We start from the raw sequence: 26,197 nt of genomic DNA, 5'->3' as shown, positions 1-26,197 counted from the left end.
GAGCAGGGAGCCCGATGCGGGGCTCAATCGAGGGCCCTAGGATCATGACATGACCTGAGCCAAAGTCAGATGCTTAATGACTGAGCCACCCAGGCACCCCAATATAACTTACTTTTTAAATTCAATCTGCCTTTGGCATCTTTTAGTTTTTAAAAAGGTTATGGATATAAAAAAATCTAAGTTCCCAAATGTGGACATTTGGGTTTCCCCAATTTAAATAAACAATGTTTCTTTGTATATGTTTTAACATGTGTGTTTTATTTTAAAGATTTATTTACTTATTTTAGAGCTTGAGAGCTGGAGGAGAGGGAGAAAGACAGAGAATCTCAAACAGACTCCCTGCTGAGTGTAAAGCCCCAAGTGGGGCTTGATCTCACCACCATGAGATCATGACCTGAGTGGAAACCAAGAGTTGGTGGCTCAAACAACTGAGCCACCCAGACACCCCTTGTGTAAGTATTTCTGTGTAAATAACTCCAAGAAGCTACGTTGTTGGATCAAGAGGTATGGACATACTAATTTTAAGGTCTTGCCTTCAGAAAATATACAACCCAAGAATGCCTGTACTTTCACATACTTTCCAATACTAAATATGACCAGTCTTTTTATCTTTAGTAATCTGAATAATTTTTTTAATTGTTATTGTTTTAATTAAAATTATTACTGAACTTGAGCACATTTTCATGTTGTCTATTTGTGTTCTATAAATGCTTACCTACGTTGTTTGCCAATTTTTCTATTGGCTTGGTAGTACTTTCCTTATTTTTTGTAAGAGGACTTTGTGTATTAGGAAAATCAGTCCTGTGTCTTTTAGATGGTGACATATTTTACTCTGAGCTTATACTTTAGTTTTTATTTTCTTCATTTAATATTCCAAATTTTTACATCATCAGTTCCATTTATCTTTTCCTTTGTGGGTTTTCAGTTATATGTCTTTAGGGTTTTATGTCATGCTTATATCCCTCCTCACTCCAAGGTAGCAGTAGCTTCCCATCCTATCTCCCTGCTTCTGTCTTTGTCCAACCCCCTTCACTTACAAGTTTATTTTTAACACAGCAGCCAGAAAACTCTTTCAATACCTATATCTGAACATGTTACTCTCCTGCTCAGAAATTCTGAATGACTTCCCATCTTGGAGTAAAAAAAAATATATGTATCCTTGAATTCACCCAAAACCCTCATATCGTTCCCTCTCTCTACTCCCAACACCCTTTTGTTGCCTTAGTTCTAGACACACAAGCCCCCTTCCGGTGCCTAGACTATTTCAAACACACTCCACTCCAGGCTGTGCGTTTGCTATCCCTCTTCCTGAAACAGATTTACCCCTGATGATACACTCACTCATCTCCCTCAGTCCTTGCTTTAATATAAGTATACTAGTGAGGTCCTCCATGACCACCCTATTTAAAATTGCATTACTTCATTCTCACTCCAAACTTCGTGTTTCCTTTATTTTCTCCTTGGCACTAACATGCACCATCTAATATACTATATATTTTTCTTGTTTATTGCCTGCCTCCCTACCTCATACACAGAAGAACACACACTAAATTACAAATTCCCATTAAGTCAAGGGTATTATTTTCCTTTAACCTGCAGTTCCAGCTTCCAGAACAGTGCCTGGTGTAGCAGGTGAATAATCAATATTTGTGTAAGAAAGCGAAAGAGGGAGAAAAAAATTAAGCATTTCTAACCCATCAGATTGGCAAACATCAAAATATCTATGACATTGTTGTAAGGCCCTCGTTGGCCAGAGGAAGCCATTTTGTTGCGGTGAACTTGTATTGACCCTGCCCCTCCCAGAGGAATTTGCTTGCAAAGCCTAGATACAAGGGTGGGGCAGGCCGGATAAAGACATCCAATCAGTGGGGCTTGTGTATATCAACTAGGGTGAATTGAAATTCAATTGGCCACCTGTGTGTGGGAGGGGCTCAACCACCTCTATAAAGGTTGGTCTGCAAAGCTGTCGGGGGGCAGAAGGAAAGCTATTGGAGGCAGGAGACGGAGAGTTGTGAGCCATCAGAGCTCTTGTAAGAGCCGTCAGAGCTGTCACAGCTCTTGTCAGAGCTATAAGAGCAGCCTCGCTGCCAGCAGTTTTGCCACCACAGAGCCGTGGCCCTGCCGCCCGAGCCACAGCCCTCGGCAGTGGCGTGGCGACACAGCGAACAGAACAGCCTAGCCCCCAGCAACCTCGTCAGGAGCGGCCCTGCCCTGAGCAGCCTCGCTGTGGGGAATCACACCTCGCCAGGAGGGGCCTCACCAGAGAGGCGTCATTCTGGGGAGTGGCCTCGTTGGCAAGCAGCCTCCTCCGGAGCAGCCTCATCTGGAGTGGCCTAGTCTGGGTTGCAGCCTCGTCTGGAGCGGTGGCCTCTGGGGAGCAGCCTTACCAGAGTGGTGTCATGGAGAGTAGAGCCTGGGTCATTGAGGTTGTTGTCATTGTCACTGTTGTCATTGCCTCTTTGTCGTTGGGAGCGGCCTCATTCCTGGGAGCAGCTTCCTCCAGAGTGGCCTCTTTTTGGGAGCAGCCTTGTCTGGGGAGCAGCCTTTCCAGTGCAGCCCCTATCTAGGGAGTGGCCCTGTCTGGGGAGTGATATCAGCAGCAGCCTTGTCCAGAGTGGCCTATTCTTGGGACTGGGTCCGAACAGGGAGTGGCCTCGTCCGGAGTGGCCTCATCTGTGGAGCAGCCTCATCCAGAGTGGCCTCATCCGGAGTGGCCTTCTTGGGAGTGACCTTGTCGGAGTCCTCATTGTCATCTCTTCGTAAGAGATGGCCCCTACCAGTTTGATTTTTGATGCTTGGTGTGAAATAAAGCTTTGTTTGACTTTCAATCTATATCAGTGTCCTTCCTTTGATTAGGGACCCTAACAATTGCGTTGACAAGTATAGGTAAACAGAACATCTCTCTTAGGGTTTATGATTGGTAATATAGCACTAACAAAAATACAAATGTCCCTACTCTGTACTCTTAGTAATTCTATTTCTAGGAATATATACTATGTAAATACCCTTGGGCATGAGAAAGATTTATGTTTACAGTAATTTATTCCAGCAGCGTTTCAAAAAGAAGATTGGAAACAACCTGCCTGACCATCATCAGTGGGGTAACCATTAATGGATGATGGCCCACACAATGAATACTGTGCAATTGATTAAAAAGGGCAGGTCGAGGAAACCCTTTATGCACAATCTCCAATATTAGTTACTAGGAGGAAGCAAGCAAGGCGCAGAAATGCTACCTTTTATGCAGGAGGAAAGCAAGGGGGATATGTACCTGCCTGACCCGTGTACAGAACAGTACGTGTCTGGGAAAAAGTCAAGCTGTCAAAAGCAAATGCTGGAGGACACTTACTCTTTTTAAATGTTGAACTGTGTGAATCCATTACTTTTTCATACTACGTATCTAATAAGTAAACCCAAAAAATTCGTGAGAGGGGAAAAGTTTTGAAAAAGAACAAAGAGGATACGCCTGCAGGCCTGCGAACAACCCGCTTATAAACGTGGTCCTCCACGGGCGGGGCCACCGAGGCGAGGTATCCTAGAGCGGCCGGAAGTGCCCGGGCCCCGGCGGGGCGCCCATTGGTCGGCTGGAGTCCAGCCTTTGTTCCCGGCCGCCGAGGAGTGGCTGCTGCGGCGGGCGAATCCGTCTTGCGTCTGCCGCTTCTGCGGGGGTGGTCCAGGGTCGGCCCTCCGCGAGTGGACGGGGTGACCGTCCCCACAGCCGCCGAACGCCAGGCCTGCGCCTCTCGGGCGTGGAGTCCGTGAGCCTCCTCGCAAAGCTGTGAGGCGTTTCTCCTCACAAAGCGGTGACCCTCGGGCTTCGTTGAGTGCTGACGGGCGCCGGCCGCTCCCCGACCCAGAGAGAACCGGGAGACCGACGGCCGGGGAGTCGCGTCGGCAGCGGGCACTTTCATTCAGAGCGCAGAGCTGAGTCGGCCGTGGGCGCCCCGGTGCCCTTCATCAGCGTGTGAGTGTTCACGGCAGCTTTCGTCCTTTCTCCGCCGCAACGGCGTTCTGTGACGCGGTTCCGAGAGGTTCTCCTTGGGGCCGCGCCGGACAGGGTTAATCTCACGCGCAGCGCACGATGGCCGCAGCCCCGGCACCCCCCGGACGAGGGCTAGCAGTAGTGAAGGCCGAAGACCGTCGCGGCGGACAGGACTGCGTCTCACAGCACTGCACCCCTCACAGGAGGGAAGTCTTCCGGCAGCACTTCAGGAAGCTCTGCTACCGCGACGCGCCCGGTCCCCGGGAAGCCCTCACCCAGCTCTGGGAGCTCTGCCGCCAGTGGCTGCGGCCCGAGTGCCACACCAAGGAGCAGATTTTAGACCTGCTGGTGCTGGAGCAGTTCCTGAGCATCCTTCCCGGGGACCTGCAGGCCTGGGTGCAGGCGCACCACCCGAGGACGGGCGAGGAGGCCGTGACCGTGCTGGAGGACCTGGAGCGGGAGCTGGACGAGCCTCGGAAGCAGGTGGGCAGGGGACGCTCGGGGCGCGCGCACCAGGCCGGCACCAAGCCGGTGACAGGACACCCGGGGGTACTTCACGGGTCGGCCTAGAGGAGAACAAGGCTTAGGGAGGGCGCCGGCTGCCGGGGCCAAGTAACTGGAGCGTGGTTTAGGACAGTCGCGGGAAACGCAGAGTCCGATGCAAGGCTGGGATCCGTAAGGAGTTACAGGAGGGCAAGTAGGTAACAGAGGAAAGCAAAGAATTCTCCAGCATTCATAGCTACTAAAAAATGGGCTACCTGGTGGAAAAAAAAAAAAAACTCCCTTTCAATGGGAATAGTCACGGCGAGTTCAAGTAGATGTCAAGGATATCGCAGAACAGCACTGTCCGAAAGAAATACAATGTGAGTCTTATGTGTAGTTAAATTTTCTAGTAGCCACATTTCAGAAAATGAGACTAAATATATTTTGTCATTTAACCCAAAGTAATCATGTAATCAGTATGAAAAATGAGATATTTTACATTCCTTTTTAGCATTGTTTTTAAAATTCAGTGTATATTTTACGGTCTGCCTGTCTCCATTCCTACCAACCACATTTCAGGCGCCCAGTAAGCACACTGTGCTTGTGGCTATGGTATGGGACAATGCAGTTAGAGAAGAAATACCCCCACTTGGTGGAGGTTGGGCTAGGTAATTTTTAAGGTTCTTTCCAAGTCTCAAGACTGTGATCCTGGACCTCTGCCAATCATTGTGAGAAGACACTGAATTTCACTCTCCAGTGGCCTGAAGTGCCGAGATTAATTTCTGCCTCCTCTTTTTTTGAGTCATTATTGCTATTTGCAATTGAATGAGAATTTTTCCCATTTGTGTTCCTGGTCCCTGGCAAATGCTTCTTTTGAGCTTTTCTCTTAAGTTCTTTAAGTTCTTTCAGAAAATCTACCTTACAGACCCAGTCATACTTCATTGTTCCCCAGGTCCCAGCCAATTCAGAAAGACAGGACACACTTTTGGACAAGTTGACCCCCTTGGGAAGGCCCCATGACTCACTGACTGCGCAGCTCCATCCCAAGAAGATTGAGCGGGAGCAGGAATCTGGTGAGCCCCAGAGGAATGGTAAGGAGCAAGAGTTTATGTGTGTGAGGGTAGATACGATTCCTTGTGTTAGAAAGGAGCTTTCTCACTTTGATGTTCTCCTTTTCAAGTTTTCTTGCTTATCTTCCACCTCACTGTAGAAGATTTTATTCCCCTACCTACCCTTGCCTTATCATGGAAAGAATTATATTTTAGTTTTTCATTAGACTTAAAAACTGCTTTTTGGCTCAGTGGATGGGGGTTGGGATTTAAATACTCATTGTAGTTAATGATACCTTACATTTCTATTTGTTGATATCTGATGCGTCTAGTTCTAAATTCTCTTAAATTTACATTTTTAAATTCATATGATACCCTGTATTAGTCTGTTAGGGCTGTCAGAACAGACTACCACAAGCCTGGTGACTTACACAACAAAAATTTATTTTCTCACAGTTGTGGAGGCTGGAAAGCCCAAGATCAAGGTATTAGTCGCCTTGGTTTCTGGTGAGGCTTCTCTCCTTGACTCACAGACTCGCTGTGTCTTCACATGGCATTTTTTTTTTTTTTTTAAGATTTTTTATTTAATTATTTGTCAGAGAGAGAGAGGGAGAGAGAGCAAGCACAGGCAGACAGAATGGCAGGCAGAGGCAGAGGGAGAAGCAGGCTCCCTGATGAGCAAGGAGCCCGATGTGGGACTCAATCCCAGGACGCTGGGATCATGACCTGAGCCGAAGGCAGCTGCTTAACCAACTGAGCCACCCAGGCGTCCCTTCACATGGCATTTTTGCTGTGCACACATACTCTTGGGATCTCTTCCTTTGTAAGGATGCCAGTCCTATTGGGTAAGGGCCCCACCCTTCTAACCTCATTTATTCTTAATTACTTCTTAAAAACCCCTTTTCCAAATGCAATCACATTGAAGGTTAGAGCTACAACATAAATGGGTGAGGGGTGGGGAGATACAGGGCACAATTCAGTCCCTAATACTCGCTCACACTGAAAGAAGCAGGGAAGGGGGAGCAAGAACTAGTCAGTATAATAGGCTTTTTGTTTCTCCATGTTATGTTGACTGGGTTTGGGTTGTGGTTTGCTTCCCCACCCCAGTAATCAGTTCACTAATTGAAAACCAGACGTCTAGTATATTCCCAGGCTTCAGTAAAAAGTTAAAAAACTTTAAATTCCAGTTTGCCCAAATGCTGTTTTTTTCAGTGCTCCCTGTCCTTTTCTGCAGGCTCTTGTATCCATACTGCTTTGCCTGGCCTATTACGGAATCCATTCTCACTATTTTAAATTTTACCAGTAGGGTTCTCTCATTCTCTAGGTTCCCTGCCATGTGATTTGTCTAATCTGATAAATGATTTTAAGATTTTAAGATTTGTAGTTCATACTTGGAAAGATGGCATTCAATTATGTATAATTTAAAGGAGTCTTTTCATGCTTTAAAGCATAGTGTTGGTTACTGGTTACCTTTTGAGGTGAGGTTGAGAACCCCTGTTCTGTTCATTCTTCTTTTATTAAACATTTGTTGAGCAGCAGCTACACGCTAGGCACTGTGTTAGATGTCAGGAATACAAAGGAATGACTTCTTCAAAAAACAAAAGTGAGCAGTTGTGCTATGACCCCACACAAACACAAAAAAAGACAGCTATCCCTGTGGCAGGCCCACAAAGTGTCACAGAGTAGGTTTGCTTGAGCTGAGATGGTCAGACGGGTGGGAACTAGGAAGGGAGAACATCCCAGGGGATAGGTGAGGGTGAAAGCTTAACACTAGGAACAGTAGTTGCTCTGAGTTGATTTTGATGAAGAGAATTTTGTGGAAGGGAAAAATCAAATGCCAGTGGTGAAGGTTCCTGAAACAGACAGAGGTCTGTTACATTATTTTATTTGTTTATTTACTTATTTTTTAGTTAGTTGTTTTTTTTAAGTTTTTTTGGTTTGGTTTGGTTTCGTTTTTTACACAGAGAGAGAATGAGAGAGGGAACACAAGCAGGGGGAGTGGGAGAGGGAGAAGCAGGCTTCCTGCAGAGCAGGAAGCCCGATGTGGGGCTTGATCCCAGGACCCTGGGATCATGACCTGAGCCGAAGGCAGGCGCTTAATGACTGAGCCATCTAGGCACCCCATAAAGTGGGAGTATCTTAATGTGTGAAAACCTAGAGTGGATTCAGTTTTTATACATGTGAATTTGCTGTATCTCAAGCATCCATCCAGTGGGCAGTGCAGTTTAAAATATGGTTCTAGGGGCGTCTGCCTTCAGCTCGGGTCACGATCCCAGGGTCCTGGGATTGAGTCCCACACATCAGGCTCCCTGCTCTGCCAGAAGCCTTCTTCTCTCTCGCCCACTCCCCCTGCTTATGTTCCCTCTTGCTGTGTCTCTCTCTGTCAAATAAATAAATAAAATCTTTTAAAAAAATAAAATAAGGTTCTAGATGTAGGAGAAAGATGTGGGAGGAGATAAGAGATTTGGGAATCGTCCCTAGGTAGGTGATAGAAGACATGGCTGCAGATGAAGTTGACCAAGAATGTATAAAGTGAAGAGAGGTACGTGCACATTTTGAAGGCATGCCACCATTTGAAGTTTGAGTGGAGGAAGAAGATTCTATAAAAAAGATCAGGGACTGTCAGAGACGTGAGAAGCAGAAGAGGGTGGTGTCACTGGAGACACCAGGAGCCGCAGCAAGCTATAGCCAGTGCTACCAGTGGCACACAGGATCAGAACTGAGAAGCATCCACTTACTGATTTTGGCATTTAGTTAGTGGTAGTCAAGAATAGTTTCAGAAGGTAGAAGCTAAAAGACGCAGGCTATTTGAATAAAGGTGCAGGCTGTTTGAATAAGCTTTAGTAACCTCGACTATGTGGGGTCTTCACTTTTTTTGTGTGAGCAGGCATATCATAAGAAATTTCTCTCCCTGCCTTTGGAAGGAGACAAGACATGCAGTCAGTCATAAAACAGGTCACAATAATATTTTAACATGTCAACATGCTAAATTCTATGGAGAATACAGGATTATGACTAATGGATAGTCTATGCAAAACTTTTAAGGTCTAGATGGTCTTTCCCTTTTTTTAATAGATATTTCTAGACTAGTTCCACTCTATTTTGTGTTACAAGTTCAGAAAAATACACAGTTCTTATACCTAAAATCGTAGAGGTTTACACATGTGAGGCTATTAAAGTAACTTTTCAAGGAAAAATAGGAATGGTCTTTTCTTAATCTAATCTACTGAAGGGTGCTTCATGAAATGTAGCTATCCTGTGAGGCCTGAGAATTTTTAGGGAATCCCTTCTGTCTACACTTAACAGTGTGAATAGGACTTTTTCCTAAGGTGCAAGCACCAAGGGCCGTACACAGTTTTTACCTGTGTCACCACCACCACCACCATCATACCCCCCCCCAACCAAAATAACAGACAAGCAAAAAACAAAACCCACCAAAACAATACAAAAACAAACTGCAGAAATCACAACATATTTCAGGACGTGTCTCTCAACTTTATTAAAAGCATGTGATGTCCAGTCCAAATCCTCATTTTACAGTTGATGAAATATAACCACGGTGCTTATGACTTGTCTAGGTTTCCAAAGAGTAAGAGGCAGAGCTGAGAGTACAGTCAGAACCTGAGGTTCCTGCCTACTGGTCCAGAACAATTATTAAAAGCCATCAGGATAATGTACCAAAAAGTCACTGTTTTTCAAAATATAAATTTATTGTTAAATAGGCTTTTATTTTTTGTTTCAAAAAAACTCATTGTGGTCTCCTGAGTGACTCAGTTGGTTAAGCATCTCACTTGGGCTCAGGTCATAATCCCAAGGTCCTGGGATCAAGCCCCACATCAGGCTCCTTGGTCAGCGGGGAGCCTGGCTCTCCCTTTCCCTCTGCTGCTCCTCTTGCTTGTGCTTTCTTGCTCTGTCAAATAAATAAATAAAATCTTTTTTAAAAAAGCTATCGTAGGGACGCCTGGGTGGCTCAGTTGGTTAAGCGGCTGCCTTCAGCTCGGGTCGTGATCCCAGTGTCCTGGGATCAAGTCCCACATCGGGCTCCTTGCTCAGCAGCGAGCCTGCTTCTCCTCTGCCTCTGCCTGCCACTCTGTCTGCCTGTGCTCGCTTTCTCTCTCTCTCTCTGACAAATAAATAAAATCTTAAAAGAAAAAAAAAAAAAAGCTATTGTATCAGGCACCTGGGTGGCTCAGTGGGTTAAGCCACTGCCTTCAGCTCGGGTCATGATCTCAGGGTCCTGGGATCGAGTCCCGCATCGGGCTCTCTGCTCAGCGGGGAGCCTGCTTCCCTCTCTTTCTCTCTGCCTGCCTTTCTGCCTACTTGTGATCTCTGTCTGTCAAATAAATAAATAAATAAATAAATCTTAAAAAAAAAAAGCTATTGTGTCCATACCAGCAAGGTATTATTATTTGTATTCGTTTTTGGCTAGGATAATAGGACTCTTCTCCATAAACATAACTGGAAATTACAATAGCAATAATCACATAATAGAAAATTATAGTTGTAAATGACAAAAGAACTCGGAGAGCTGAGTATCTGGCAGTTCTTTGTAGCACATTTTAAAGTATTTCAAAGGGAACTAACTAACCCACAACACTGTCTCTCCATTAGCAAATAAATGAGTCTCCTTAACTCCATTCCAGTTTCATTTCACTCAGCATTTAACCTTGTCCTTGCTCCCTTAGATTGTCAAGCAAGTGCATACAGATGATCTTTGTGGACCTGGACTTATCTCAAATTCTAACTGATAAGGACTCTTAGTATTATATATGCCAAAATAACATTGGAAGGACAGCCTGGCAGAAGATGTTAGATCCAAATATTTTTCACTTTGTCTGTTCTAAACAAAGGTCTCTTGGTGCACCTGGGTGGCTCAGTCAGTTAAGCATCTGACTCTTGATTTCAACTCAAGTCATGAACTCAGGGTCATGACATCGGGCTCAATACTTAGTGGGGAGTCTGCTTGAGATTCTCCCTCTGCCCCTCCTCCCACCGATGCCCTCGCTCTCACTCTCTCTATCTCTCACATAAGTAAATCTTTGAAAGAAGGTCTCTTGCAATCCTGCTGGCCTGGGATTAGCTGGCACTTGGAAGAGATACATAAACAAGGCCCTGAAATTCCAGTTGACCCAGAAATGGACTATAGATCCTTAAGATGAGAAAACTTCCCATTTGACAATTTCCATACAATATTATTCTGTACATTGTTCAATTACAGATCTAAGGGTTATCATTTCAATTGCTGACCAAGAAAAACCAACTCTGTATTTAAAAAAAAAAAAAAAAAGCCTCTTAAAGTCCTGGTGAGATTTTTCTCTAGATTTCTCCTGAAATCATGGTAGAGAGAAACTCATCCTGAGGACTAGTAGATGACGCTGAAGATGATGGACTGACCACTCAGATTTGTGTCTTTTTTTTTTTTTTTAATATTCATCTTCATCATTAAGCCACAGGAAAGCCAACCAGTGGTGACAGCTGTATATAAAAGAAGCAGTTGAGCCAACCGATATGCTGATGTTTGAGAACACTTTTCTTAATGGTATGAGGGTGTCTCTGATTACCATGATTTGCTTGATCATTATTACCCTACTAACTCAGCAATACTTCTGTCACACATTACACTTTTATAAATGCTTTACTATACATTCCCTCATCTAATCAAACTATAGGAAAAGAGGGCACAGAGGTGATAAGGAAACCAAAACAGCAGTCATCTGCCAAAATTTAAGCAGTTATCAGACAATTCCAAGGCTGGAATTTAGACCTTCTGGCTCTAACTTAGTCCTGTCATTTCTAGCCAAAGATAATACGGCATTTAGGTTCCAGAACAATATCATCTAAGAGGAAATATCCAAACTTCGAGAAGGTCTACTGCCTGATTTAAAAAAGAGAAAAGGGGGCACCTGGGTGGCCCAGTCATTAAGCATCTGCCTTTGGCTCAGGTCGTGATCCCAGAATCCTGGGATCAAGCCTCGCATCAGGCTCCCTGCTTGGCAGGAAGCCTGCTTCTCCCTCTCCTACTTCCCCTGCTTGTGTTCCCTCTCTCGCTGTGTATCCCTCTGTCAAATAAATAAATAAAATCTTTTTTAAAAAATGATCATTAAGAAAGAACCAATTTGAGAAAGACTGGTAGCAAGGGGACATGGTGATGACAGTGCAGAGCGGACTTCATAGAATGGCACTCAGCCATGTGAGCCAGTGTTCCGCCCCCAGCTCAGGCACTGAAATGTCCTGGTAGCTCTTGCTGCTGCTTCTGTCATGCCAGGTGACCGACCACTGAAATTCGTAATAAAATGACTGTCACAGTGAAGATTCCTAGGTTTGTTGAGATGGTGGTCACAGCATGACCATATAGGTGACACTTTCCATTCCCTCCAAATCATCAAAAGAGCTACTGTCTGATAAAATTCATCTCAACAAATATTGAGTACTTGCTATTGTGTGCTGTTCTGTACTAAGCTTGGGGTTAAGGACATGGGGAGCAGGAAAAAGAGAACACATCCAATTTGTGAGATTAGGGAAGACTTTTGGAGGACAGAGCATTTGAGATGGACCTTGAATAATACCTAGGCGAGTGGTTCTCAAAAGTGTGGTTCCTGGACTATTAGTATCTGTCACACCAGGAAACTTGTTAGAAATGCAAATTCTTGGGGCACCTGGGTGGCTCAGAGGGTTAAGCCTCTGCCTTCCGCTCAGGTCATGATCTCAGGGTCTTGGGATCGAGCCCCGCATCAGGCTCTCTGCTCAGCAGGGAGCCTGCTTCCTCCTCTCTCTCTGCCTGCCTCTCTGCCTACCTGTGATCTCTGTCAAATAAATAAATAAAATCTTAAAAGAAAAGAAATGCAAATTCTTAAGCTCTACTCCAGCTTTATCAAATCATAAGTTCTGGGGTCGGGAAGCATGGCATCTGTTTTAATAAGTCATCCAAGGTGATTCTGATGCACAATCAAGTTTGAGAACCACAGTGCTAGGATCTGGACAGCAAGAGATGATAGTTTCAGAAAAAAGGATTCAACCCAGCACATACACCAGACCATCCATTATCACTTCCTACTAATCTTCCTGGATTTATCTTGACCTACATGTTCTTAAGTCTGCTTTTAATTATTATCCTTCACACATTCCCCTCCTTTGATGGTTCCTATTCACTGCATTCCTCTCAGATCCCTGATCCCACTGTCCTCCACTTTTACTGAATTTTACTAGCACTTAAGCACCTGTGTTTCAGGCCCCTGCATGTTTCTCCCAAACTTTTACCTCCCTTCCCAGTTCCGTTCCTCGATCCCCGTCTGCTCCTCTTAATTATCCATGGCACATCTCCAATCCCCATTTCCCACTCACTCTGCCTTTGCACAGGATTGCCAGGTAATCCACATCATTGGGATCCACATCACTGCCTTTTCCTCTCTTCTGAATCAGCTCCCAAAGAATGTATTCTGCTGCTCTCTTCCCCACTGGCCTCTTAATCTCTTCCTTACATTGTCATATATGTTTTGATGGTGCCAAATATCTAGTTTGTGCATTGTATGTGACTTTGTTTTTTATAACACATTTATAACATTTACGTGTTCGTCCTTTCATAGGCTTTGCTTCCCGAACCTAGACTAGGACATGTTTGTGTACTCTTTGTTACAGGTGATCAAACCAAAACTAAGAATCAAGCGTTGTCCCAGAAGGAAGATATGCCCAAGGACACAGAATTCCTTGGGAAGATAAATGACAGACTTAACAAAGACATTCCTCAACATCCTGAATCCAGAAATGCTACTGAAAGTGAGGGAAGATTAGAGGGGCAGCAGAGGGAAAGAAGACGCTATGCATGTGAGGACTGTGGGAAAAGTTTCAGTCACAGCTCAGACCTTAGTAAGCACAGAAGGACTCACACTGGAGAAAAGCCCTACAAATGCGATGAATGTGGAAAAGCCTTCATTCAACGCTCCCATCTCATTGGACACCACAGAGTGCACACTGGAGTGAAACCCTATAAATGTGAAGAATGTGGGAAAGATTTTAGTGGGCGCACAGGTCTTATTCAGCATCAGAGAATCCACACAGGTGAAAAACCCTATGAATGTGATGAGTGTGGGAGGCCCTTCCGTGTAAGTTCAGCCCTGATCAGACATCAAAGAATTCATACAGCACATAAGCTCTACTAAGATGGTGAAGTAACAGAAATTCTTTAGCTACTCAGGTCTCCTTAGATACCAGAGAATCTGCCTTAGGGACTGAGTATCCTGAATGCAGGCAAAGCTTCAGTCATCATGGAACATTTCTCTGGCACCAGAGAATCTATCTGAGAAGATTTCCTTTTCTTTCTAAATTAGTTCAGTTTCTTAGGAAGCATTTAAAGTTATTACAGAAAACCTTGTCTATTGACAAGACTGCTCACTTGCAGCCCAAAATAACGATGTTTCTTGGTTGAAAGATAGTGAATTCTGCTTCTCAATTTTCTTTTTTACTTGACTATTCTGTGTATGACATTAGGCAAAGCATTCACATTTTTCTCTGCCCTCATTTCCCCTTCTGTAGAAGACACGGTAGAGGTCTGTTGTATTAAGTTAAAGGTATGCTGTATTAAGTTAAAGCTGCTTCTCAAACGGTACTATATATTTGTTTCCCATCACTACTGATATAATAGCCTAACACAGGGGGTGTAATCGTTTTGTGGAATTTGTTTGCCAATGCTAAAAAAGAGGAAACCATCAGAAAAGAAGCAGAGTAAGGAATACATTCAAGTGGAAAGGAAAGCAGTGAGTGATGAGTAGAAGCTGCTGGGAAGGGAGATGACCGTAATCACTCCTCTTCTGAGTCTCAGGTCCCTGTAAACTGAGAGACATGGGGAGGGATTGGTCCAGAACTACACTGTTCAGTGTAGTAGACAGGGCCCACACATGGCTATATAAATTTAAAATTAAATTCACTCAAAGTAGAGAATTCTGTTCCTTATCACAAGCAGCTAGCAGCTACTAAACTGGACAGCACAGACAGGTCATTTTTATCATTGCAGAGAGTTCTAAAGGATGCTGTCTAACCAGTCACCGGTAACATGTCTTCCAGCTTACATATGTGTGATTCTGAGTTCAGGAAGGTAGTAAAAGAGACACCTAAGGAGACTCTAGTAGCAACAGGAGATAAAATACACATACTCTAAAAAGGACTTAGTAATAACTTTATGGCACTTTTCCAGCCTTAAAAAAAGGAGTGTATTATAACTGAATGACTGAAGATTATTAAAGTAAATATAATAACCAAATAATCTAAATTGAAAGCTTAAGTTACTACCTCATCTCTAAAACAAGAGTGTAACTACCTTTATAAAGTAGCATCCCATCAGATACCTATGCTGATATGAAACTAGGACTCTCAGGAGTATAATAAACAATCCAATTTTTTTCTGTTTGGCTTGGAAATGTATTAGCAGTTCATGTACTTGCAACAGTTTTAAATCCCTAGTTTGAAAATACTATCACATGACATAAATTGTGACCAGAGGCCCAGCACATTCAAATGTATACCACCATCAAACCGTGAATCACTGGTTCTAGGAGCAGCCATCCCCAGAACAAGCAGGAAGGGATCTAATCTATTCCTGGGGAAAAGAAGTACACACACTTTCTTCTGTATTGTGACTGAGTAGTTAAACCACTACAGTCATTTCTGTGTCTTTACTACTACTGGAAGATGAATCTTAAAATCACTCCTTGAGAACCAACACGATAAACTGAACTTTTATGTATTTTGAATGTAATGCTGCTTTAAAAAAAAATGTAAGTTTATTCTGAATGTCTACATCAACTGGTAGAAAATTTTAAAAAACATCAAGTTTCATACTCCTACTTGTTTTTATGACTTATAATTATCTGAGCCATATTTCAAAGCATTAGAAACAAGATTTTTTAATGGTCATGAAGAGAAAAGTAAAGTATTAAATCTTTAATATTAGAAACATCCTTATTTTAAAAATAAAGCTGGATGTAGCTTTTCCCCCTTTACCTTTTGTCTTGCTGGGAAACAAGCATAGAAGCTGTTGGCAGTCGCTATAAAAGAAAAGCTTATATTTCTGATATGATCCCTTCTTGAATTTAGAGACGCTTCTGCAATGGTAAGAAAGATCATTTTGGCTACCATAAGATTAGGTTTCTTAAGATTGATAAAGACATGACCTACTGATTTTCCTTTATCCTCTATATGCTAGAACATTCTACTCAGATAGTTTTGAATACTATTCTGGTCTTCAAGTTGTATACCTTCAAAGGCTAGTGCAGATTAGTTTGGAGCACTGAGACAGACCATGCTACCCTTTTTTAGGTTTGGTGTTGATTCCAAATTGCCACCACAGTGTCCACCATCTGATAACAGAGGGAGGGACAGAAATATATGGGGCCAGACACAGCCTGGAGTGCTGCAGGCGAGAGAAACCTGGGATAAGTGCAGGTACAGGCAAAGGAGGCAAGAGGTTAAAGATCTGAGTTGTTGCTGGTACCAGAAGCAGCAGATGGTGGTGTCCTGTAAGTGTGTAGAAGCCCAAAGGAAAGAGCTGGGGAGGGCGCTCAAGCACAGCCACTATTACCAGAAGAGAAGATGCAATATGGTAGGGTAGACACGGCAACTACAGCTGCTTGGGTCTAGCAGAGAAAGTCTCTCTCAGTATACAGCACCCACTCTAGAAGAACCCAGTTTCTCAAGCAGTTGTGTCAGAAGCATATGCGTTGCTCCTTCCATCTTTTTGGAAAGATTAGGATTTTTTTTTTATTTGAAGGAGGCAAGAAGTTGTAGTTTGAAGTTTTGTGAACTAACAAGACAGCTGTAATTGTAAGAGGCACCTAAAGAGTGTATGGGACAGGTCTCTTAGACACAGATGGGGATGGTGGTGAAGTGGTGATTCTGAATGAGGAACTAACAGCTCTGAAGGGAGGAAACAGAGTAAGTGCTGGGGGAGGAGGGGCTATAGGAGGTATGTGTGGGCATTGGTGAATAAGATCGGGGAAAGGGAGAAAATAAAAAGGAACAAGGATACAGGGAAAAGAACAAAGATAAAACAAGAGATGGTGATAGGGAGAGAGAAGAGTGTAACAATCTAATACTGGCATCAATTACACTTGAGCCTAGATCACAGGATACAAGCCATACGAAGGAGAACAGATGAGCTCCTTATCCCAAAGTACACGGAATTTCATGAACACAGCCCATATCTATCTTTATCCAACAGGTCATTCTCATCCTGAGCATGACATTATTTGTTTATAACCAAAAAGTCCATTAACAGTGAAAACACAACTAGAAACCTTGACATCAACAAAACAAGCTGTTCTCCCCTGACTGACCCCACAAGTGAGTCATGTTGAGGTTCTGAAGGATCAGCTTGCTCAGTCTTTCTTCCTCAAATCATATAGAGCTAGGTTTCTCCATCTTGCTTCTGTTGACATTTTCAGCCAGACATTCCCTTTAGTGCCCTGTCCCCTGCAGGGCAGGGCGTTTAGGGGTATTCCCAGCTTCCAACCCCTGGATGCTACCACACCTCCTACTTGTGACAAGCATTTTTTAAATGGGAGAGCAAGTGCCCCCTTCAGGCAGAATCACCCCCAGTTGAGAACTGGTCTGTAGGAAAATAATCTGATTTCCATAACTGTTCCTCACCATATACAGTAAGAGTCTACATAGAGATGGTGCTTATAACCAGCACTGCTAGACCCTTCTCCTACCCCAAAAAATGATTCCCAGAGTACCTAAGCTCTAAATGGTAATCATGCTGAAGAATCAGTCTGCTTTAGGAAGCCACACCTCACTGTTGAAGACCAGAGGAATCTGCCCTCAGATGAGCTTACACTGCATTTTTTAAGACTTTCCTCTTCCCCCCACCCCCCGTACTTGTGGTGCTACCCACTCTTTTGCCCCCTGACCCAACCATGAACAGAGACTTTTTGATCAAGATTTGCACTGTCCAGTACAGTAGCCATCAGGTATATATGGCTTTGCAGCTAAGAAACTACTTTTTTTTTTTAAAGACTTTTATTTGACAGAGCGATCACAAGTAGAGAGGCAGGTAGAGAGAGAGGGGGAAGCAGGCTCCCCGCTGAGCAGAGAGCCAGATGTGGGGCTCAATCCCAGGACCCTGAGATCATGACCTGAGCCGAAGGCAGAGGCTTAACCCACTGAGCCACCCAGGTGCCCCTTAAGAAACTACATTTTTTATTTCATTTAATTTTAATTAAATTTTAAAACATAATTCAGTTATTGGAAAACCTTTATGTTTGGTGTGATTTGGGTATGTGAACCTACTTTTAACATTTTAAATTTTGTATAATCTCAATAAGTATTTTCAATGAAAACTGCATTGAAATTTGCAATAACTAGAAACATCAGCTTTTAAAGATTTAGTATAAAAAATGAATGTAAGCTATTTCATTTTTATATTGATTAGATGTTAATATTTTGGATATACTAGTTTAAATAAAATATGCTATTAAAATTAGTTTCACCTGTCTTTTTACTTTTTTAATGTGGCTATTAGAAAACTTTACATAGGTAGATCACATTATATTCCTATTTATTGGACAGCCTAATCAAGATCTCACCTCAGGGTACATCCAATTCTCTATGTTTCAAACCACTTTTTTTTTTTCTTTTTCTTTTTTTTGGTCAGAGAGAGTGCACACAAGCAGGGGGGTGTCAGAGGCAGAGGAGAAGCAGGCTCCCTGCCAAGCAAGGAGCCTGATGTTGCAAGACTAGATCCCAAGACCAAGAATCATGACCTGAGCCAAAGGCAGACACTTAACTGAGCCATCCAGGCATCCCTCAAACGACTTTAATTCTGTGAGACTAAGTTCTATGATGCCAAGGACTTTTTACCTATTTCTTCTTACCGATTTGTTCAACAAGTACTTACTGAGCACAATGCTATGTGCTACAGAGACAAGGGCAGGCTGCCCCAAAATGGACTACGATGGCAGACTGATTATTTTAAATAAAAGTTACTTAAAAGACAGATGGTGCAAGGACACTGAGACCTCCTCTGTGTCCCCCTGAAAGCAGGAAATAAATCTCCCATGTGAAAGGTACCCTCCCAGTACCAGGAGGTAAAGAGACATCCTTATCACCAGAGATAGGAAATTTAGACCCCATGTTACTGTTTACTAATCTACCACCCCAGCCCAAGTTCTGTTTAGAATTCCTTACTAACTGAAGCTCCCAAAGTTGTTTTCTTTGTCCTATCAAATCCTCAGATTTATCATCTCTTTGTCTGAAAAGTTTAAAAACTGTCTGCTTTGGTCATTTCCTTAGGTCTTAAGTTCATTATTGGGCTTCCATCTGGTCTTTTCTACTGTTAATCTGTTTCCATTAAATTTAATTCTTAGCCCAACTGGGAGACCACAAAGTGTACAGGAAGAATTTTTTCTTCCCCTTTAGTGCCAAGCCCCTATTCTAGGTACTGAGGACACAGTGCAGAATGAGATAAGATCTCTGCCCTTATAAGCCTATGTTACAGTAAAGGGAGATACCCTCACAGCAGTTAGAATGGCTATTATCAAAAAGACAAGAAAGAACAAGTGTTGATGAGGATGTGGAGAAAAGGAAGCCCTCATGCACTGCTGGTGGGAAAGTAAAGTGGTGCCACTGTGGAAATCTGTATGAAGTTCCTCAAAAAACTAAAAATAGAAGCATATGATCCTGCAATTTCATTCTGGGTATTTATTCAAGGAAAAAAAAAACTGATAAAGATATATGTGCCCCCATGTTCACTGCAGCATTATTTATCACAGCCAAGACATGGAAACGACCTAAGTGTCCATGGATGGATGCATGTATAAAGAAATGGAATGTTACTCAGCTCTTTTTTTAAAAAATGAAATCTTGCCATTTGTGACAACATGGCTGAACTTGAGGGCATTATGCTAAGCAAGATAAGTCAGAGAAAGACAAATACTGTAAGATCTCTCTTGGGGTGCCTGGCTGTCTCAAAGGAGCCTGCAAATCTTCATCTCTGGGTCATGAGTTCCAACCCCTCGTTGGCTGTAAAGATTACTTAAAACACAAGCAAACGAAAAAAACTATATGGTCTCTCTCTTATATGTGGACTCTGAAAAAAAGAAAAAAAAAAAGAAAAAAAACCACGTAGATGTAGAACACAGGAGAGGGAGGGCAGGCTTGGGTTGAAGGAGGTCAAAAACCTAAAGAAGCCAACCACACAGGTGCTCACAGAGACTTACATATTGAGATCTCATGAATCAATATTTAACAAGAACAGTCAGCCTTTAGAGTATGTTCTTCTTTAGCTCCAACTAGTAAAACCCAAGACACCTGGGCAGGAAACCAGGGCCAGGCTGGCTGTTCCAGAATAACTTCGGGGACAGAAATACAGATTCCCAGGCGCTGGGGGTGGTGCCTGGAAACGCGTTCAACAACAACAAAGACGACATCTGTTCTTCCAAGCCTGTCCTACAGTCAATGGCTCGCAGAGCAAACAGGAATGGAAAAGACACCGAGGGACCGGTGAGCAGCACTCCCGGCCGTCGGCGCTCCTGGGGAGGGCCATGCCCGCGGCCAGCCCCGGTCCAGGCCGGGTCAGCCCCGCAGCACGAGACCCCGCCGGGCACCGGGAACCCCGCCGGGTGGTGTCCCCAAAGAGACTCCCAAGAGCCTGGAAGAAGCGTGTCGTGCCCCGCCCCGGCTGAGCGCCCTGTGGGTAACCGGCCGCCACCGCGGGGTCCCGGCCCGCACTCTGCGCTCAGAGCCACGTCCATCAGCGCAGGGGCATCCCATCTCCACGGCTTCGCGGCGCCATGGCCGCTGTGCGTGCTCCACAACGCTCTCCACCCTCACTGCTCCCTGCACACCTCTGCACGGTCCCCACCTGGCCGCAGCGCCCGCCCAGCGACGGAGACCGCCCCCGCCCCGCCCCGCCCCGCCACTCACCGCCAGCCCCTCTCTCCCGCCGCTCTAAGCGAGAGATACGCCCAGCCGGCGCCCGCACGTCCAGCCAGCTGCTCCGGAACCGATAAGGACCGGCAGCCGGAAGCGCCTCAAGTTGTGAGAGCGCCGGACAAGGAGTCCGGTCTTCCGCGAAGCCCGAAACATGGGGTTCCCGCCTGAAAGAGGCCGGGGCCCCAAGAGCAAGCGGGGGAGGCGGGTTTGGAGGGCCCCCGGAGGGTCTCTCAGGAGGCAGGGCTCCTGTAAAGTCCCTCGACCGCGGGGCTGGGCAAACCTCCAGGAGTCCACAGGACGCCTGAGAGTGACTGTAGAGACAGGTCTCTGCGCCCCGCAACCTCTCATCCGGAAAAAACGTGAAGGGGAGCAAAGTATACCGCCCCAAATGCGCCTCTTTGATATAAGGATAGTTTGGGCTGGGTTTTTTGTTGTTGTTTTTTTTTTTTTTTTAAACAAACGGGACAGGAGCTCTGAAAACCATGTAAAAGTTACCCCTTTTAAGAAACATTTACGTTTGCAAGGAAAAATCTCCATTTGTAACGGTGTCCCCCCAGGAAGAGGACGAAGGACTCCACACTTCCAGGAGCTCCTTGTTATTGAGAGGGTAACAACAAATCCGCATAACAACGTCATCGCTCTTTACGGTGCTTCACCTGACAACCACCCCCCGCCGTCCGGGGCTTCCCAAACTCAAAGACCTTCATTTGCTGATAGGCTGACATTATATTTCAGGTGGTGGCTTGGGCCATTCAAGGATCTCCCCACGTGTACAGGAGGTACACCTGTCATTAAACGGTTTTTCTCCTTTTAACCTGTCTTTTTATTGGGTGTTTGGGGGGGGGGTCTCAGCCAAAAACCTAGAAGGGTAGAGGGGAAGTTATTTTGTCTCCCTCTTAAGAGTAAAGTGGAAGACTGGGAGACAAACCATGAAGAATGGGAAAGGTTGTGGTCATTGTGCGCTTCCTACAGGTGCGCATCTCAGCACTCTCTCCGAACTTGGCACCTGGTGCAGGTAGGCTCTTGAAAAGCAGTTACTTGGATGAATAAGGACAGATCTCAGTGGAAAGTATTAATAGAAAAGAAAGGAGAAGGTGAATCAGATCGACTAAATTTCACTAATTGACAAAACAAATCAAACCATTTTTTCCTGTCTGAAATGTATGACACGTCTGCATATTTTAAAGGCCACTACATACTGGAAGTGGAAGAGAGGTCGCAGAATAAATATTAGATGAAGAAGTTTACACTCTATTTAAAGAGCAAGCAATAATAGTAGGTAATATAAAACAATGCAGTAAGTAGATTTATAAAATCCTGAGAAGAGAGACATGTTATTCGAATAACAGACCAGTATTTAAAATGATTAGGAAAGAGTGAGACAAATCCTTGACTTCAGAGTACTGGGGAAATGTTACAGTGATTATGGGGTAGGGACAGGGACATTCTACAGGGCAGTAAACACAGACAGGATTGCTAATGTTAGAAAGGAAAAAATCTGCATATCTATAAATAAGGGAATAATTACATATGCTGTATGATATTATAAAATACCATTCAGAGGTTGCCTGGGTGGCTCAGTGAGTTAAGTGTTTGCCTTGGGCTCAAGTCATGATCCAGGGGTCCTGGAGGTCCCGGGGTCCTGGGATTGAGCCCCTGGAGGGGCCCAGGTGCATGCTGCTCACACATTGGGTTTGCATCCTAGCAGAGGAACCCCAAGCTTGAGAAAACCCAGTCGTTGCCCAATCTTGTCCCAGAATGAGGCATTCTCTTTATTATCCTGGTCAGGAAGTAGATCTGATACAAAAGGAGTTACAACTTTGAAAAGATAATCTAAAAGAAAATTTGTCAGAAGAAATCCTTGGAGAATTGTCTCCCAACATTCTAGGTAATGGCATTTGGAAGTACAGATGTCAGCTTTTTTTTTTACTTCATATACATGTAGATTCTAATTTTTATCATATTTTGTTACTTAAATCTTTCAAAATATAATAAAAAACAAAAGACAAAGAAGTTTAACGTTGTTTTAGTGAGAGATAAGGAGCCACTCATGGTCAGGGATTGGGGGAATGATAATGATACTTAAGGAACATGAATCTGGTTAAAGCCTCTGCCTTCGGCTCAGGTCATGATCCCAGGACCCTGGGATTGAGCCCGCATCAGGCTCTCTGCTCAGCGGGGAGCCTGCTTCCCTTCCTCTCTCTCTGCCTGCCTCTCTACCTACTTGTGATCTCTGTCAAATAAATAAATAAAATCTTTTAAGAAAAAATATGGCATACATTGGAAATTGATGATACTGTTAATAAGATCCTGTGGTGTTTGCATGCATAATTGAAGTTTTAAAAAGATTTTATTTATTTATTTGAGAGAGAGATAATGAGAGAGAGAGAGAGCGCGCGCATGGGTGGGGTGTCAAAGGGAGAGGCAGACTTCCCGCTGGGCAGAGTCTAATAATTTTGTGCCTTGGCAGGGCTGCTATTGTTGTCAGACCTAGCAACTCAGGAAGTTTATGTGCCTTCTAATCCCTGGTGTGGCTAGTTCTAGTAGAGGCATAAAAAAGTAAATTATATTTTCCATAGTTGGAAGTCAGTACATATTATAGAATATCTATACATGAAAAGTCAAGATATGTTAGTACATTATAAATATGGAGATTAATATGAAAAGTAAAAGGAACAAGTTAAGGTGACTATCTCTGGGGAGTTGATATCAGTAGGGAACAGAGGAGTGAGGCCTGGTGTTTTTCACATCATAAAACTGAGAGTACTATTTAATTTTTTTTTAAGATTTTATTTATTTATTTGACAGACAGAGATCACAAGCAGGCAGAGAAGCAGGCAGAGAGAGAGGAGGAAGCAGGCTCCCCACTGAGCAGAGAGCCAGATATGGGGCTCGATCCCACAACCCTGAGATCATGACCTGAGCCGAAGGCAGAGGCCTTAACCCACTGAGCCACCCAGGTGCCCCAGTACTATTTAATTTTATTAATTTCTTTTTTCTGGTAGGCTCTATGCCCAACATGGGGATCGAACTCACCAACCTGAGATGAAGAGTCACGTGTTCTACAGATTGAGCCAGCCGGGCACACCAAATTTTATTAACTTTTTTAAATTTTATTTTTATTAGTAAACTGCACAAGTCAGGTGTGCAGCTCAGTTTTCACATATTATGCAATCATATAACCATAATCCCAATGGAAGTTTTTTGTCTTCTGTCAGCACAGATTAATTTTACTTATCCTAAACATATGTTCCTATGAGGCTACGTTTACTCAACATAATATTTCTTTTATTCATTGGAGAGAGAAAGAGAAAGTGAGCATGAATGGGAGGGAGAAGGGCAGAGGGAGAGGGAGAAGCAGAGTGCCCGCTGGGCAGGGAGCCCAATGTAGGTCTGAATCCCAGGGCCTGAGCCGAAGGCAGGCACTTAACTGACTGAGTCACCCAGGCTCCTCTCAACATAATATTTAAAAAAAATTTTTTTTAGTAATCTCTACACCCAATCTGGAGCTTGAAGTCACCACCCCAATATCAAGAATCACATGCTTTACCAACTAAGCCAACCATGTGCCCCAACATAATATTTTTAACATTCATTCACATTATTCATCTATCAGTAGCTTCTTTTTATTTCTGAGTAGTATACATTGTAGGAACATAACACTATTTGATTCTCTGTTCTCCTATTGATGAACATGTGGGTTTTTCCAGTTTGGGCCTATTATGAATAGAGGTGCTGTGGACTTATATTTTCATATCTCTTAGGTAAATGCCTAGAAGTGAGATTGCTGGGACATAATGCAGGCATTATTTAACTTCATTAAAAATTCCCAGTTGTTCAAACTAGCATACCATTTTACATTCACACTAGCCGTGAATAAGAGTTCTGGTTGCTTCATATAATCACCAGCACTTGGTGCTGTCCGCCATTTTAATTTAATTTAATTTTTTTTTGAAAAGATTTTATTTACCCATTTGACAGAGATCACAAGTAGGCAGAGAGGCAGGCAGAGAGAGAAAGGAGGAAGCAGCCTCCCTGCTGAGCAGAGAGCCCAATGTGGGACTCGATCCCAGGACCCTGGGATCATGACTCAAGCTGAAGGCAGAGGCTTTAACCCACTGAGCCACCCAGGCGCCCCATCAGTCATTTTAATTTTAGCCATTGTAATGGATATGTAGTGGTTTTAATGTCTTATTGTGATTTTAATGTTATATTTCCTTGTATGATATTGAGTACTTTTTCATGTGTTTTTTATGACCATTCAAATATTTTCTTTTGTAAAGTATGTGCTCACATCTTCTGCCTACTTATGTTAGTTTGCCTTCTTATGATTGAGTTGTGAGTGTTCTTTACATATTCTACATACCTGTTATCAGAAATACGTATTCTAAATATTTTCCAGTCTGTAGCTTCTCTTTTCACTTTCTTAAAGGTGTTTTTTATTGAGCAGAAGATTTAAATCTTGATGAAGTCAAATTTAGCAATTTTATCTGTTATCATTAGTGCCTTTTGAGAAATCTTTCCTTTGGTCATGCTATTTTACTTTTAAACTACCTATGTCTATAACTTTCTTTTTTATTTATTTATTTTTTCAAATATTTTATTTATTTATTTGACAGATAGAGATCACAAGCAGGCTAGAGGCAGGCAGGCAGAGAGAGAGGAGGAAGCAGTCTCCCCTCCCCCCGAGCAGAGAGCCTGATGCTGGGCTGGATCCCAGGACCCTGGGATCATGACCTGAGCCAAAGGCAGAGGCTTTAACCCCTGAGCCACCCAGGTGCCCCTATAATTTTGTTTTTTAAAAAAATTATTTTTTTAATGAAAAAAAAAGAAACTGAGGGCAGATTTCTAATCTGTTGCCAGCTACGTCCAGTTACCATCCCGTCTGGGAAGCAAGAGCTATAAAATAAGGAGCAAAAATAAGTGTTTTGAGGGAGTCTAGAAACACTGTAACTTCTCGGTGTTTAGTGTTATTTGTTTCATTGTAATGATTGGATTTAAAAACCTAAAAACAGATCAAAACTACTGAGATTTGGTCCTGATGGGTGGACAAAATATTTTCGAGTTTGGGTTAGGAACTAGATAGAAACACTATTGATGTGAAAATGTTGGGGTTTGGGAATGAAGAGAGTCAATAAAGAATTCTTGAAATGTCTTTGGTCATGAGGTCATAGGGTCCTGAGGAGTGACCCATTATATACTTTCAAGTTGGAAGGGGGTTAGGGAGAGCGTAAGTCTCTAAGGAATTTTGTTTTGTTTTGTTTTGTTTTTTAAGATTTTATTTATTTATTGGAGGGGCGGCTAGGTGGCTCAGTCATTAAGCATCTGCCTTCAGCTCAGGTCATGATCCCGGGGTCCTGGGATAGAGCCCCACTTCCGGCTCCCTCCTCAGTGGAAAACCTGCTTCTACCTCTCTCATTCCCCCTGCTTGTGTTCCCTCTCTCACTGTCTCTGTCAAATAAATAAAATTTTTTTTTTTAAAAAATCTTTTAAAAAAAAGATTTTAAAAATCTTTAAAAAAAATTTTTTTTTTTGAGCAAGGTAGATTTTTTTTTATTGAATCTAGTAACTCACTCTTCCGAACTTAAATGTATTACATCGTATGGGAGTACAATGACTTCAAAAGGCAAGTCAAATGCACTTAACTGCAAAGTAATTGTTTTTTTTTTAATTTTATTTTTTTAAACATATAATATCTTTTTATCCCCAGGGGTACAGGTCTGTGAATCGCCAGGTTTACACACTTCACAGCACTCACCAA

At 43.3% G+C, this 26,197-nt stretch overlaps 2 protein-coding genes and 1 pseudogene across 3 annotated transcripts in view; 2 read left to right on the top strand and 1 right to left on the bottom strand.

The window, feature by feature from the left end:
- Positions 1-26,197, bottom strand: part of LOC111138601 — an 896,555-nt gene that overhangs the window by 606,687 nt on the left and 263,671 nt on the right. The gene's annotated exons all lie outside the window — the stretch shown is intronic.
- LOC111162575 overlaps positions 1-26,197 on the top strand; it is an 83,681-nt pseudogene that overhangs the window by 24,047 nt on the left and 33,437 nt on the right. Inside the window, exon 5 of the transcript XR_002641580.1 lies at positions 13,325-13,679. The product of XR_002641580.1 is annotated as a zinc finger protein 850-like (transcript). The remainder of the gene's footprint in view (positions 1-13,324; positions 13,680-26,197) is intronic.
- LOC111162612 (zinc finger and SCAN domain-containing protein 16-like) lies at positions 3,651-5,750 on the top strand. The gene is made up of 2 exons (XM_022527125.1): positions 3,651-4,465; positions 5,418-5,750. The coding sequence occupies exons 1-2, from the start codon at positions 4,082-4,084 to the stop codon at positions 5,673-5,675; spliced, it is 642 nt and encodes a 213-aa protein (XP_022382833.1). The 5' UTR covers positions 3,651-4,081; the 3' UTR covers positions 5,676-5,750.

This window comes from Enhydra lutris, unplaced genomic scaffold (genome assembly GCF_002288905.1).
Source record: "Enhydra lutris kenyoni isolate GAN:26980312 unplaced genomic scaffold, ASM228890v2 scaffoldscaffold93, whole genome shotgun sequence".
Taxonomy (NCBI): Eukaryota; Metazoa; Chordata; class Mammalia; order Carnivora; family Mustelidae; genus Enhydra; species Enhydra lutris.
This window is presented reverse-complemented; position numbering and strand designations above follow the sequence as displayed.